General features: G+C 42.1%; 1 protein-coding gene across 1 annotated transcript in view; it reads right to left on the reverse strand.

Moving 5' to 3' along the window:
- PDGFC (platelet derived growth factor C) overlaps positions 1-16,352 on the reverse strand; it is a 209,061-nt gene extending 192,709 nt beyond the window's left edge. The window contains exon 1 of the mRNA XM_058550249.1: positions 15,367-16,352. Coding sequence (XP_058406232.1) covers positions 15,367-15,484 — 118 coding nt within the window. The 5' untranslated portion in view covers positions 15,485-16,352. The remainder of the gene's footprint in view (positions 1-15,366) is intronic.
- Between the last annotated feature and the right edge of the window lie 708 nt (positions 16,353-17,060).

Consider the following 17,060-nt stretch of genomic DNA (forward strand, 5'->3'; position numbering starts at 1 on the left):
CAGAACTCTCCTGTAGGAAGATTATCTGACCTTAACCTCCTATATATGATCAACTGGGGGTGAGAGAGCATGGGAAAAGCCTGGGATGCAGAAGGAAGAATAAGGACACTTTTGCCACAGCTTAGATAACCAGCACCTGACTTGGGGTGATGGCAGTGAGAATGCAGAAATTACAAATATAATTACTTTCCTTAAGAATAGAAATGTTAATGTTCATTCATTAGCTTAACAATAATCCTGTACTTGTTTAATCTACTGTATTAAACATTTTGAATTTTTCTGAGGAAATGATATTTAAACAGAATAAAAACTATTAGTTTTAAGCTGCATTCTCAGACTTGGAGCTCTAAAAGCAAGCCCGAACAATGAGAAATAGAGAATCCTCTAAACATATGTGCAACTGGATGCTAAAACGGGCCTGAGGTGCCAGTAGCACAGGTAAAAGGACACCAAAGCAGCAGTAAGACAGATGCCCTCGATATGCAGATTTTCAAGGGAAATATCCAGAAGCTGTTCCATGAAAGCTGAATCCCTCAGATGCATCAAGGCTCCTGCCCCCTCCAGCCCACCTCCTTTCCCAGACAGGCTCCCACTCAGAAACAGGCCTGGGTAACAAGTGAAGAGATCTACTGTAGTTTTCATTTAGAGTTTTAATTATTCTAAAAGACTGGGCAACTATTTCTAAAGTGTCAGAGGGTTTATATTTAAGGTTACTCTAGAACTCTGTAACCCTTAAGAGTGAGCTGAAAAAAACCATGGTCTTGCAGAAATATTCATCCTGAGGTAGGGGAAGATATTCCCTGCTCAGTAAAATTCATGAGCAACAAAAATAAAATTGTATTTTGATCAAGACCCAAGAGTCATGATTATTCAACCAACCAGTTCCAAGTACACGTCACCAATGATTATGGAAACATGAAGGAGGATTCCCCACAACAGGAGCACACACAATCCCCACTCTGCAAACGTACACAGATGACAGCCCTCTCTAGACGGTGTGGACTATGCACGCCAAGGTATAGTCTTCCCTTGAGCAAACAATTGCTATAACTTGAACCCCCCCCCAACAAATTTCTAAGTGGCTTTAACAGCTGTTAAAAAACAAAACAAGGGCCAGCCCCAGTGGCCTCGTGGTTAAGTTCGGTGTGCTCCACTTTCTTAGCCCAGGTTCTGTCCCCAGGCATGGACCTACACCACTAGTCTATCGGTGGCCATGCGGTGATGGCGGCTCACATACAAAAAGAGGAAGATTGGCAACAGATGTTAGCTCAGGGCAAATCTTTAAAAAAAAAACTTTAGTGCTTGCAACAGAGCCTAGAGCTTCCAAAGTAGAGAACCCAGACGGCTTACAGTGGTTTCCCCCCACCTTCTATGACTTCTGAGGGCACACTTTTTAAGGGCATCAGCACCAGAAAGATAAAGGTCATTAAAGCAGTCATTTAATTTGAATATCTATGGTACTTTTTTACATCTCTGCAGCTTTTTCTAGGTTAAAAGTCCTTGCTAATTCGGGTTTACATGTGTCTTTTTAACATGCATTTTTCCACGTCACTCCCTTCCCTGTAACTATTGTCTACCACTGCATATGATTCTAACTCCTGCCACTGCATTCATGAATCTTCTGTGCCTACCAATCCCACTCTCTCCTCCATGTCCATATCCCAAAAGCTATCATCTCATTATCCCTCTAGATGGACTGCCCAAGCAAAAACACCTCTTTTTGTTATCTTTTCTCTCACATTATTTATACCTCTACTTTAGACATTTGGCTGGACTAAAAACAACCACTGTAGGGGTTTATCCAACTCCTCTGCTAGGGAACGACCCCTACAATTGCTCCTGCATCTCCTCTCACTCCCTCACTTTGTCAAAAACTGTTTCAAGGCTCACTTCCTCCAAAATTTAATTCCTGCTTCTCTAGGAGGTATGCTCAGTTCTTATAGCAACAATTTGACATGATGCCTAATGTTCTGAAGTCATTTCACCTGTGTTCCATCAGCAACTGTACAGGAACTTTCTAGGCCAGAAGTCTCATCTCTTGTTACATATTTAACCTTTTTCTCTCCTCTGGATCTCTTCCAAACCCAAACAAGTAAACAAAATGTATTTATTTCCTCTTCCTTTCTCTCCAGCCTGGAACCACTTGAAATCTTCTTCCTTGGATCACTAAAACTTTCCCCAAAGTCTTAAAAACTTTATGCCTAACTTCTTCACTTTACTCCATAACCATTCTTCTTCCCACTGCGACACCCCTCACTACACTGAAGTGTTTTTTTGTTTTTGGTTTTGGTTTTTGTCAAAGTTGAAAAACATAAGCTGTTTATTCATTGGACCTCATTTTCTTGAAACTCTACTGTATTTTATACTGTCGGCCAATTTCCTTGACTTTTCTCTCTCTCCTTCCTTGGCACCTTGGCACTTCCTTGGCACCTTGGCATTAAGGCTTCTCTCTCTTTCTTTTATTTTCCTCTTTTTCTTTTTTTTTCTCTTTTTTCTCCCATTTTTTTCTTTTCTTTTTTCCCCTTCACTGATTCCTCTTTGTAGTTCTGGATCACAGATGTGGGATTTCCTTTTCCTTCAACTTTATTCTTTACTTTTCAGCAACCTTCATGCCATCTCTATCTGTTATACACCATGAGGGATCGGATTTAATTCATAATTTGGCCACATAAATAGCTGGGGTGAGAGGGCCAATAACGGAGTTCACAATGAAGCATGAAGAATCACTCTCTAATTATTCAAGCCTAAGTAATATATCAATGTTCCTCCCTTTGTGCCTCCTATTGCTAATTACTTGCCCACTCAATCTATTTTTAAGGTCTCAGTCAAAACAAACTACACAGGCTGCATGAATTTCCTGTACTTCCTCATTCTGCATATTTACTCACTAGGTTCCCATCTCCTAAAATCCACTCTACTCTCCCTTTGATTCTGCATGTACACATGTTACTCATCTCTCCAGGCCCCTTTGCTCAAAATACACCTCTCTCCTAGCAACTTTTCTCAGCCTTTTCTAATGGCTCTGCTGTAAATAATCTTGCTTTTTTCTGAATTCCCACCAAACACTGTATTTTATTCTGTATTATAGCTAGCTTCATGTCTTATCTCCCCTTGTCACTATAAACTACTTGAAGGCAATGACTAAGTCTATTTCCACTTTGCATCTTCCACAATGCCTCACAGTTTCAGGCCGCTACTAGTGTCAATTTGTGGTATATATCTCAATTCAGAGAGTTTTTATTTAGAGCATATACAACCATACAGAACTCTGTTCTTCATAAACAAGGTGAATGGGTTGTGAATTGTTGCTTTCAAGATCACAGAGAATCCAATTTAAAGGCAGATCTTAGGTTTTTCATAAACGTAAGGGCATCTAGTCCTAAATCATTCATTTTAAAAAAAAGGAAATAGCAAGTCACACATGACACAGAAACCATAATATCCACCATTGTCCCTTGTTTTTTAGGCCTGTGGAGCTGGAGCAGCTACTTCCGCTGCCAAACTCCCAGCAGTAACACTTGCAAGTTGCCAGTATGGTATGATGCCATCAGTTTTTAAGACTTAGAGAGGCTCATTGATTTGTACTGAGGTTTCTTACACAATCCACTTCCTTTAAGGCCAAGTGAGCCAACCCTGATCGAGAGAAGTTACAGAATGAATAAATGTGATGGTATCAACATAGAAATTATTTAGTTTCCCTTCCTCACTTCAATTTCCAAATTTATTTCTGGCTTCCACTGTCACCAGTCATCACCACCAATGCCCAGCGCCACATTCTTATAATCCCACCCCGCCTCCTCCCACTTACTGGACGGTTCTGGCACAACCCTCATACCAATTTCCGAGGAGGTAAATTAATATCCTAATGCAATCAAGTGGCTCTCTAAAGCAAGAGAACTTGGGATAGGACTTTTTACCTACGTCTCAAGTAAGACAAATGAATGTCAAGGTAGGCTGGTTATAATAGTGGTTTTATTACAAAACTGGCAGTTACAGTAACTGCAAATCACAACTGTTGTTGGATTTCTACTTTACATAGCTGTAGTTATGAGTCTACTCTTGTAAGCCAGAACAATTATTTTACAATTAGTTTAGACATGTCTGAGCCAAGAAGGAAAACTTCAATTTCAATCATCTTATTTTCCTTGAACAGAACCCAGTGCTACCAAAAAGCAGGTCAATTCAACTCTTCACACATGGGTTTCTAGTCATTTTTCAAAGTTGAACAATCTTATAAATGTAAATGCTCAAAATTTTAAGTATTTTTTCAAACTGCAGTATAACAGAGCAATAATGGGTTTCCACGCACTAAGAAAAACAAACAAACAAACAAACAATAAGCTCACAACCCCGTTTTCAAGGGAGAACATGGTCACGATCCTATAAAACATAACACACATTCCGGACTTTCGACTGCAAATCTATCACTTAAACATCTAGTAAATGACCCAATTTGTTTACACGGCCCTGTACCTTTTTATGGCCTTTCCATAAAGAAGTTATTACATCCATTCCCTTTATTTTGTTTAAGAGTGTTTGAATGAGCCCCAGAACCACAAGCCAGTTAAAACAAGCACTCTTTAGATGGACGTGGTCTCATATAATTCACCACTACCGTGGAAATTTTCAAAACAATGTTTGTAGTTTGGAAACACCACACATTCCCACACACCAAAAGTATTTCCTGTGCTTTATGCAGTTTTAAGTGTTCCGCAGATATATTAGAATAAGTCCTATTTTTCCACTTTTCCAAGTAAAAGTGTGGCTGGCATTTGCACTTCTTCCAGAAGATTTGCACCTCTGAGTGTTTTGCTATGGGAGGGTGGACATTCAGAAATGATTGCAAAGGAAGATTGCAAGGGAAATGTAAAATCCAGACACCCTAATTGATTTCCTAGGATGTAAATGTTAGTTCTAAAAGGAAACCATTTTAAAGCAGTTAGTTTAATGGGGTGCCCAGCGGATGTCTATTAAAAGTTATCAGTACAGATTAAAGATAAACTTTCTACCATGAAGCAAAAGCTTTCTTTAAAAAATAAACATAAAGATTATTTAATGCCTAATTTTACATTCTTAATCATGCCTACAAACCTCAAGCTTCCTAATATTCTCAAAAAAAGAGATTAAAACCACTTTTTCAAAGGTTAGCATGTATCAATTAGGTATCTAGAGTCTCTCAAAATCTCTCAATATCTAGGCCAGATTTTGACCTGGGAAACACCTGCTATTTTTAGACTGTTGATTTTTCTAGAAACAGTCAGACCGTTTTGATTACAGTGACTAACACAAAGTAAAGATACAGTTGAGCCTATCATATATATCTCTAACATATATATATAACTGCATCTGAAACTATAAAAACAGTAGTGTGCTACGATGTCTAGGCTCTTGTAGAGGCAATTCGTTTTCACGCGACCTCCAGAAATTGAGTGTTCTTTTGTTGGTAAATAAAAGTAAAGTCAGTAACCAAATGCATACTTATAGAGACACTGCTACTAATTTAATAGGAAGCGTCCCCAATACCTTTTATTACCTACGACATAGATGCATTTCCAGCAGAGGAGATCTGCCTCCAGCACACCCCATCTCTGGCTCTGGATGTGCAGATCTATGCTTTTCATACTAACACTATGCAACTTTTTTTCTTGTTTTTATAGCGTTCATATATCCATGAATTATTACAAGAAATACAGCTGAATTTTTTCTGTCCTTTGAATAGGTAATCTGATGGCAAATCACATTCTAATAAAAAGGAGTCTCAGTATATTTTTACAGACCAATTGAAAATGCTGAAATCATTGTGTACTTCCTATGTTCTTAAACAATTTGCACCCTACCTGTCATGTCTCGGGTTGAAAGTACGATAAACCAGAAATGAACACTGCAGGTTCCTCTTTTTTCCAAACCCAGCAAGAAATTTCCAGTGAGGAACTGAATATTTCTTTCTTCTCATTTGCTCACATCTTAATCACATTTTAAGCAAATGTTCCTTCTTAGTACACTGATTTTAAACATCGCCTGCTGCCATAGAAAAAGAAATTATAATGCTTTAATGACTCCCAATTTGCATTTCTAATCACCTCAGACTATGAATGTGTGTGGTAGTATGGGAAACAAGCTGTGATTTATTCCTCAGTGGAAACAAAAAGATAAATAATATGACTCTTTAAAAGACAGATGTCCTTATAAATACCCAGCAAAAATAACTGCCAGAAACAACATGAGATAAGTACCACATAAGTCCAACTGCTGTTGTTAATGGTTTCTGATCTCTGTGGTGACTCAAAAGGCAGATGCGATGGCCAGCTGGGCATGTTTAAGCACAGAAGCATATCTCCATCTTGCGTACACTGAAAAGCTTAAAATAGTACCCACTCACGAACAAGGCTTTCCTAGAATGCAAATTGCTTAGCTTCAAAAAAGATAGCATGGCATCTAGATAGCACATCCACCAAGAGAACTCATTCATTTCAAATCTGTCAATAGCGCCAAGTATTTCTAGCATTGTATACCAGGGACCAGAACAAACCTCACTAGAGAAATGACGCAGTTACTCAATGTAGAGTAAGCTCATAGGCATTAATTTTCCCCGAAACTTGAAAGCCTTTCCCTTCAAAGTGTGAAGGCTGTTTTCTTTGCTTCTTGCAATGTAATAGCTTCATTACACTAATTCAGTGTGCTGGAAGCTGCCTCCCTTTATCACAATCTCCTGATCCTTCCCTCAGCCTCATTCTGCATGCCATCCATTTTGTGAATGAAGTGTGAAAATAGCTCTTTGTTTACATAAAGAAGGCAATAGAGAGTAGTGTGGACACAGGCTTAGCTTATTTGAGTGTAACTGAGGCTGTGCAGCCTGCCCTTCTACCCAGGTCAGAACTTCCAGACATGCCTAATGACTGGGAGAAAATTCCAGCAATAAGCAGGCAAGTACACCCACCAAAGCAGAACTCTGCTACTACATGCCTGCTTAGAAAATAACTGAAAATAAAGGGGTTTGACTAAATCTGAAACGTGAAGACAACCTTTTCTTTTATTCTGTTTATTAACCGCAAACTCGGCAGGAAGCATGCACTGCAGACAGCATCGGGGTCTTTGAATACATCCACCAAGGACATCTTTCCACTTTTTTCCTGCCTCTACTCATACTCAACACTAAACTCTTCTTGTCTTTCACACAAGTGACCTTGACCAAGTCACTTCAGCTCTATAGCCCTCACTTTACACATTGGTGAGGGTAGGCTCTTGGGATCCTTCCAGTCCTAACATGCCATGCACCATATTTATTGCTGAGTTCTAGTCCATGAGCCACAAGCAAAAGATGCAAATAGAGGCATGAAAACCCTTTTCATGCCTCTATTCTTTTGTGCAGGCTGTTCCTCTGCCTAGAATGCTTTCCTCTTTTTCCCTCTCAGACCCACTTCGAAATATGTCACCACCTCTGTGGCAACTTTTCTCCTTGCATTACTTTTCTGGGCAGAATCAACCACTTAGTCAATCACAGAGGATTTCTGAAGCAAAATAAAGCACTCTGTGTTCCCATAGCGCTTTGAGCGCAGAACTAATAGACCATGAGATAAAAGAAGGATCTGCCATCCTTCTTGGACAGAGCTTCTCAAGGACAGGGACTGCATCTTATTCTTTGTGGACCCAGCACCTAGGGCAAAGCTTAGCAAAGAGCAGATGCTCATAAATATTTGCTGAATAAAAACAATGTTCTAATAAAACATTAGACCATTTAACTCATGAAGGAAGAGGCACGTGGCTCTGAGTCCTGGCTTGGAGTCAGACCCAGGTCCAAACATTTACCAGCTGGAGGACCTTGGCTAAGCTATTTCGCCAGTGAAGCCTCAGTGTTTTTCCTAATACCCCATGGGTAGGTTATAAAGATAAACTGTATACAGTCTGCAAACATTGAGCACAAGTGTGGCACCTAAACGCACTCCTGGGGAGTTATTACTCAGCATTACAAAACCAGAGACCCACTTAGAGCTCTTTAGACCCATCCAACCACTCGCAGAGAGTGCATCCAAACACTGCCCTTCCTATGTCCTTCCTGGGAGCTTTTACTGCTTTCTTATCAGTACACAGTGTACATAATAGCAATGCAATCCTGTATCCTTGCACTTAGCATCACTGTGCCTTGCACTGCTTCGGGATGTTGGTTTCCCTCAAAGAACCAGACATTGGCTTTGCCTCTGCCCCCCAAACTCCAGCAACAACCCAATATACACCTCACTTGATTGAGAAATGGCTCAACTACTATTCGATAGAGAAAAAGCCAAGTATAAAAAACATCATAGTTTGAAAATAAAAGAGGAATTAAGCCCAACACCAAGAAAGCAAAATTAGTGAAGCCAGCCTGGTGAAGACAGTTTGGTTTAGAAACAAGGCAAATGTCCAGGGAGGAGGCTGCTCCTTCATGAAGGGACTGAAAATAACTGCCCGAGGATAGCACATGAAGTCTAATGGGAAGTCAGATAACAGACGAAATTAGCTAAACTCGACTTAAAACATATTTTCATCAAGTAAAAGACAAAATGAGCTAATGCTACCAAGAAATATCACTCAATAACTTGGCTTTAATGATAAATGTAATTAGTATAACTCTTCTTTATAATTTTTAGCTCCTTTTGTTCTCAGACTTAGGAACTTGACAAATAAAATTTTTAAAAAGTAAACTAATTCTGTTTTAGGTAAGCCATTCAAGTCCACAGCTATGAATTTATTTCCCGATGTTCTTGACTTTAAAGAGAAATTTGAACCTCTGAATAGAATATCCTACATAATACAGTGTGAATAAAAGTTAAGGTCACTCATTAAATCCATGTCAAAGGAATAAAAGGCTGTGCTTTCCAGAGCTCAGTAAACCATGCTTATTCACTCATTTCTAGGGTACTTTTACCTCTGAGACATCCTGCTAAATAAAACGTTCCAAATTAAAAAAAAAAAAAAAAACCCAAGCGTTCCAATGTCAGCCACCCTCTCTTCATCATCAAATAATAAACCAAAATTTTGAAATAAACATCGTTCATCCGTGGATCTGGTACACCTGCTTAAAATAAAAGTCCCAACATGTAATAATAATTCTAAAGGTCATAGTTCAAGTCATTTGCCAAATTGTCAGGTTTCTACTCCAACAGAAGTATTACAATATATACATTAGCCAGAGTATCTGTTATATTTAATTAATGTGATTATTCTGAGATTGGTTTCCTTAGTGTTCTTGGAAATAAGGTTTCAGGATCAAGGCAGTCCCACCTCCCTCCACAGCCTGCAAAGCATGCAACCCTCTAAAATAATAAAGAAATGCTTTTATACAAAGCACCCAAAGAATTTTGGAACTAGAATTCCATTTGGCCTAATGAGTTCTTACCTAAGGAAAAATATATCACCACATTAGCAGTTTAATACTGCTGCACTCAACAGTGACCTTGACAAAGTCACTTCAGCTCTCTAAGCCTCACTTTACACATTGGTGAGGACAAGCTCTTGGGATCCTTCCAGTCCTAACATGCCATGCACCATATTTATTGCTGAGTTCTAGTCCATGAGCCACAAGCAAAAGATGCAAAGCACACTGATTTTGGAGGCATGTCAGCCACTCAGAATTCACCATTCTTAAGAGTTCTTGGTCCATATCAACAACAACCCTATCTTATAAAATACAGAAGTATGCATAGCGATGCACTTTTAAGACAGTAACTAGGCACCAGCTCTAGGAAACCTACTCACTTGCTTGGTACATACTCACCTGATAACATGGTATATATTTACTAAGATTATAAAGTAACACTCTGATTGGCATATCCCATCACAACCAATAAATAAACAAGTTTATCTTCCTATGAAAAAAGTCAAACAATGTAGAAGTTCCAAGACCAGAAAGACATCTTCAAAGATGGCCTCCTATTATAGTCAACACCATAGTCTTACTCTAATAAGGCACTACATCGAGAACCATTCAACAAATATTTCTTGGGCAAGTACTATATACAGCCTCCTGTTCCGGGTGCTGGAGCTGCCACAGAGAGCAAGTTGGACAAGTTCCACGCTCTCAGGGAACTTACGATCTATGGGGGGGGTGGTCGGGATAGGTTGACAACAAACTAACTAATGAACAACAAGAAGAATATCAAAGAATGATACGTGCTATGCAGTTAATTAACCTTGGTATGATACTGAGGGGTGGCTAGTTTAGATTAAGCGGTCAGAAAAAAGACCTGGCTGAGAAGGTGATCCATTCGCTCTAGATAACAGGAAGGTGCTACACATGCCAAAGCAGTTGAGCAGTGTTGCCCAGAGAAGCAGGAACAACCAACAGAGGGCTGCAAACTCAGGCCATGTGAGTCATGTCCCCATTCCTCATCTCACCTCCCAGGCCCCAACCCTTGAGGAACTAGAACCAAAAGAGCTGCAAGAAGGAGGCTTGAAAGAGGCCACACCCCTTCCTTACTTCAGGTTCCTTCAAGCCTTGGGTTAGGCCTGAGCTGCCAAGCAGGGAGGAGGAGAGAGAAGGGTTTTAACTCCAATATGAACCAAATTGTCTGTAGCTAATTGTCAAAATGTTTAACAATCAATATGGCAGGCACACTGATTGATCAGGAAGGAGGCTAGAAAGGCTGGAGTCATGTCCTAGAGGTCCTGAGCTGTGCCAGGCATTAACCCTGTAGTTTCTGGTTCACAGATACTCCATTTGTCCTGGAAGAGTAGCACCAGCTTCTCCCCAATCCACTGGGAATATTTCAATATTTTAACAATCTGCATGGTAGTGCTGGTGCACACCAACCAAAAATCAACCACTAGAGGTATCCTCAGAAGATAGGAAAGGGAGATTTTTTTAAAAATCACAGTTGGAGGCAGTGGTGGAGAAAAATAATTAAACAGAGAGAGTTTAATAAATGAGTTATATAGAAATTATACTATGTTACATAGACATATTCTGGCTCTGTAAAATGCTTTCAAATAAAACAATCAGAAACATAAAAATTAGACTAAATAAGTGAAGGGACTTTCATTATGACTTCTACCATTTTGGTTGATAGAAATAGAAACGTATGGGGAAAATTTTAGCAGACTTGGAAACATTTGGGGGTGGGAGGTATGAATATTATGAATTCATGAATTCAATTATTATTTATTTCACACACATCACATTATCATTAAAATTCTGTTTCTACAAAAAGTGTACAAGTTTGTAGACAAAACAGAATCTTAGCACTACAAAGGTTGAAAAAACATGAAATGAATATAAAGAAGATGCGTAAGAAATAAGTTTCAGGAAGGATGAAATAAGAATAGACAAAGCTAAAATTTCAGTGCCTGAGACAGAGCTCTACAAAATAGCACCGTTGGGGAAAGTTTAGTATTGGACCCTGGCGTCTATTTACAACTATTTAGCAAATGATCCTAAAGTTGCCCACAGCCCACTGTACTTTCCGAACACCTTTTAGAGGTAAATACAAAGTATATTAGATTAAATGTAAACGATAACAGTTGGTAGGGGAGAAAAAGTTACCGTAAAACAGAATGGGGCTTTTTTGTCACCTATTATGAAAAACAATATTCATCATTACATAATGTCACTTTACTTCTTCAACTTCCTCAACCATCTCAAACAGAGCAGAGAACTAAGAGGAAGTTTAAAAAAAAAAAAAAAACCTCTAAACAACAAAAATAAATGTCACAAAGGTCATGCACTACAACTTATAGACTAACTCACAGGAAAGTCCCTTTAGTCTTTAGTCAGAGCCTATTTACTCTTGGACACTATTCTAAGGATTGTGATTATGTTTTTCAGTAAAATAGAGCTTTGGAGCTGCCACCTATAAAGGGTGGGAGAGTGGGCACAGTTTGGTTAGACACAGGCACATTGGCAGCAGCAGGAGGACAAAACTGGCACTGAAAAAAAGGGGCAGAAAAGCCATAAACACAAGACACATGTACTCAGAAAGGCATTACCAGGGGACCGTTTGTCCCCAAAGTAAATGGCCCCACAGACCACAGAAGTCCTTGAGGAAAAGAGCGCATACAATAAATGATGTTCTTAAGGATGACCCTAACTAATAGAGGCATATTCCAAATCTACACTCAAAATAGTTAAAGAAAATGAGAACAGGAAGAAGCTTGTTTCAGGTCCATGGGTAAATTAAAATCACTCTCCAGTGACACAGGTAGATGAGGCTGACTCCATCAACAACTTTGTGATTGGTGTCTATTCGGGCTACACGCAATAGATAAAGTAAGCTTAGTTTCGTTTTGTTTTTTGATGTATATGATTCCTTCTGCTACAACTCAGAAGAACCATTTCAGAACTTAGTCATTTCACAGTAGGCATTCTCTTTAAAATAAGAGTGCACACAGATATTAGTAATTTTTCCCACGTTCATACAGGAAGTGTAGGCCAGAAACCCTACGTAAGTCAGTGTTCTTATCTTTATCTCTTTATTAAGTTAAATGTGGAGCCCCTTGGTTTTGGGTGAGACTTGAGGGTTAGAAGTCAGGTTAACAATGAAGGATACAAAGACAACTTACAATACCCGCCCAATAGGAGGATAAAGCTATTTGTACCGTAAAGTGGCAAGAACTGCAATACAGTTTTAAGTCAAAAACCAGGTAACTGATAGCAGAGTAAATGACACTGATCCCTCAAAACTAATTCTGAAGCACCTCCACATGTTCCAGTCTAAATCCAAATACCTAGCATTGGCTATAGCAACCAATTTCCATTTATAACACCTCTTGGGACACCAACTTAATATTCAAACGGAGCAGGCCTGGGGATTTGATGGAGTCAACACCATTTGAGACTGGAATATTCGAGGAAAGAGTATCATTGGGGAGGGGTCCTTGAAAGTGGGAATGAGCTCCTAAAGTCACAATAGATCAATTTGAACATTTCATATTTAGCACTTAAAAGACTTTTGACAAAATAATGCAATGTACGAACTGGACCAATGGCATTTTCTATGTAGCATTGTCAGGAGGGTTGGTACTTAACAGAATTGGACAATCGTCAAAATTGAGAAGAGCAATAGGGCAATCAAAAACCAATCATAACTCAATATGAGCGCAGAAGACACCCACAAGGGAATGGAAAATTTGAATGCCAAAAAAAAAAGAAGTTGTTCCAGCAAATGCGTTCACATTCCAGGGAGATCTTCTTTAGCACCTACCTGTTATCCTCAAATCTTGGAACCTTGAAGCATAAAAATCAACCTGAGCATGTGCAGGAAAATAGCTCTATATTGCCCCCTAGTGCTGCCCAGTCCCATTTCTCCTGAAGCTAAAACTACAAGGTGAGTAGTTCCTCTACCTCTAGTTACTTCCTGCTGCCAACCTCCCAAGAGCTAAACATAGCCCAATACTCTGCCCACAGATTAGGAAACAACCAGGCTATTTTTAACACCATGCATCTTAGGAATGGCAATGGCCCAGCCTCTGATGGCAACAGAATGTGTGTGGTCAGGCTTAATGAACTCACCTCTTCAGAGGGTGTGGACCTACTCAGTAAAGTGGCCAACGACCGTATGAGACCTCTGGGACCCATTACAAAGGGATGATGGTATGTGGATCACAAGAAAGAACAATAAGGAAAGGACAATGAGAGGCACAAGTAGCAAAGGGAATCAGGAAGATGACAGATGCCAGGACAGACTTGATAAGACAGAGCAGTAGGGAAATGATATGGGACAGGAACAATAAAAAACAGAACACAGAAGCCAGGAATATTACGCATTGTCATGCTGGAGAAGCTTGTCTAGTAAGAAGCAATATTTTGAACTGGACATTTATTTTACATGAGAAAGAACAAAGGTTGGTCTGATCTGTTTCCTGCCTGGGTACCGCTAGTGCTGTGGCTCCTTTGATTGCTTCTCCCAGTCCTCTGCAGCTCCTGTGATTACAGAATAGATCCCTAGGCTGCCCTTTGATCAGCAGCTCAAGCAGCCTGCAGGTGCCATGTGCGGTCACATTAGCAAGTTGTAGGAAGCAACCACATTATTATTGGCTGATAAATGTGATACTGTGTATTGCTGCACATACAACAAATATAAACAATCTCTACAAAAGTCCCAGGAATCCTTATTTTGTCTACTTTTGTACTCTAGAACTTTCTGTACTTTCTTAAAGGTGAACACTTCAGAGAGTTTAAATTCAAAGTTGAAGCTTTGAAACACCCCAACACATAAAGAAAAAGTTGCTGTGACTTAAAAATATAGTACACACCATTTTGATTTTCTAGGTATGCTGTTTGTGTTCATTTCGCCTGGTTAATGAAGTGACAGCATTCTTGCATTCTGAATAGATGACATGCAAAGCAGTAAAAACATGTACATTTCCTTTCAAAGAACATTTAGAGCCACCACTTGTAAACAGGGTGTTTAATATTCTAATTTTAGACAGTCTACATTAACATTGTGGTTTCATGTGCAGTATAAAATTTCTATTTACAAAGTATTCTCAAAAATGACTTCATAATGGTAGATCAAGAGAAAAAGAGTTTAGAAATTGAATGATGTAAATCATATGGGGTTCAGAGGCTAAGCAAATTACACACCCTGAAGCTGCCCTGGCTTTATGAAAGAAGCCTTTCTCCAGCTCTGTGCAATCCCAACCCAAGGGAACTTGCATCTGAGAGTTTTCTAAACATTTCAGGTACACTTGAAAGCTGAAAGTAATTCTCATTTCCTATGCAGGATTAAGTCGTTTCCAGCACACACAAAATAGCAGTCATTCACCAACACATAGAAAAACACACTACCAGAAAGGTAAGGACTTCAGAGTACAAAGGCACATTTTTAAAAAAAATAGAGCTCAAGAGAAGTACACTTTTTTAATTCCCCCTAAAAACGTCCACACGGCCTCCTGACCTCTGTATTTCCTATCTACTTACTGATTAATTGATGCCTTTCCACTTAGAGTGCTGCAATTAATGTGGCTGATACATTTCCTGAAACACCCACCTCCCCAATGGGAAAAAAAAAAAAAACCTGAGTGAAGTCAAACATGCCAGGACTCATTCATTTTGGATTCGTTTTTAGAAGCAGCTCTTGAACTTATAACTCTGGCAACGAGAGGTCCTGCAATGTGAGTTTGAACTGACGTTCACAATCGCTCCCAGGGTGTCCTCTCTCTAGCTGAGGCTGCAGTGGCACTCACGTTGCCCTGTTAGAGCTCTGTAGCAGCTCCCGAAGTTGCAAACTGCACGTAACCCCCAAAAGTCCACGCCAATGAACGCAGCGCGTATTTGCATGGATAGAGAGACGATTATACCCTCGCAGGCTGGTGTACATCACACACCAACGCACAATGCCAACGTAACGCACACAGCGAGAAAACAGAAGGGGGAGTTGGGGGGGAAAGACTCACCGTTCTGTTCCTTGTTGCTGGAGAACTGGAATTTACTACTCAGGTTGGACTCAGCCTGAGTCCCGTGTCTCTGGCCGGCCAGGGCAGATGTCAGCAGGAGAAGCCCGAAGAGGAGCATTTGGCTGACTGGGGCGAGAACTCACTCACGGCGGGCACTTTGGAAGCAGCGACTCCCGAGTCTCTTTCACCACCGCCAGGGGAAGGCTGCACTGGGGTGGAAGCGCCGAGCCTGCTCTGGCAGCAGAGAATCGTAGGGTAGTTTCCACATAATCCCATCCAAAACTTTTTCCTAGAGCCCTCTTCTGTGTCTCCAGTTTTTGAAAAGGATCAAAGCAAAACCTGGACCTGAACCAGTTTCCCAAGGTTTAAACAAATCCTGAGCTGTGCCGAAGTGGTGGGGGTGGGGGTGAAGGCGAGGGAGGAAAGAGGGGGTGGGGACGCGGGGGAGCCGGGGGAGCGGCGAGAAGTCACCAGCAAGTTGCTGGGAGCACCTGTCAGTTGGGGGGACAGGACAGAGGCGAAAACTCAAGGGTCGCGCGAAGCCAGCCTCGAAGCCAAGTTGGCGGCAAGCAGTGTCTGATCAATAACAAAGCTGCCAATAGATGCGGCTCTCCGGGCGCCCCTCTCCCCCGCCCCACCCCCACCCCCGAAGGGGGAGGGGGAAGAAACAAGGCGAGGGCGCCGCGGCGGGTCCCCGGGGCCTCGGAGCCGGAGCGGGGCCGGGGGGCTCCGGGCCGAGGTGTCCCGGGCGCGGGCGGAGGGAGGCCGCGGGGCTCCTGCTCCCCAGCCCGGCGCGCAGCCTGCGCCCGGTCCCCACCGCCGCAGCACGGATTCCGGCACCTGGCTGGAGTTTTCCGCGACCAAAGTTCACCTTGTTCGGGTGCGTCCCTCGCTCCTCGGAGCCAAGGGAATTTCGGCAGCTCGGGGTCACCGCGGGGCTCCGGTCCTTCCCCGTCCCCGACTGCCACGCCTCGGGCTCCGCGCAAACCTCGGAGCTCCCGGCGCGGCGTCTCGGCACCGGGTGGAGAGAGAAGGCCGGGCGACCCAAGGCTCCGGCTTGTCCCCTCCCCTTCGCTACCTTCCCCCAGCCCGGCGGCAGTCGAGAGGAGGGGGCCGTGGGCCGAGCCCGGGCGGAGCGCGGCCGGCGAGCGGGGGAGGCTGAGCCGCTCTCCCGCGGGCGGCCGCAGGGGCGGGCGGGGGTCGGCGCCTCGGGGAGGGGCAGCCCCGGGCCGCGTCGCTCCCGCCGGCTAGGGCCGCCAACTGGCAGTCCAGCAGGTGCTGGCACAGACAGGGGGTGCTGCGGGGCTCGCTACAGGCGGGACCCCAACGACCCCGGCGAGGAATGCAGCCAGGGCGGCCCCTGGTTTCCTCCACAGGACACCCCTCGCCCCAAATAAAGAGCAGAATGGGTGGCAAAGGATGCTGCAAAAAGCAGACTGAAGTGGGGAAGAACTTCCTGCAACTCTGCCTCTTCCCCCGCCCCCCGTGGCCGTGACTCGTTATTAATTTCCGAGGGGATCCCCATTCCCAAAGGGCTTGTCCGGGACCCTTGGCCAGAGTTTCTGAAGCGAAGGAAGAAGGGAAGTTGGAATTCAAGGATTTCTCTCCATTCTCTCCATTTTCCAGCTCTCTGAAGCGTGATGGATAAAGCAAAAGTCAAGACAAACGGCCAAAATAACAACAACATTCATTCG

The sequence above is a fragment of the Diceros bicornis genome, chromosome 11 (genome assembly GCF_020826845.1).
Source record: "Diceros bicornis minor isolate mBicDic1 chromosome 11, mDicBic1.mat.cur, whole genome shotgun sequence".
Lineage (NCBI taxonomy): Eukaryota > Metazoa > Chordata > Mammalia > Perissodactyla > Rhinocerotidae > Diceros > Diceros bicornis.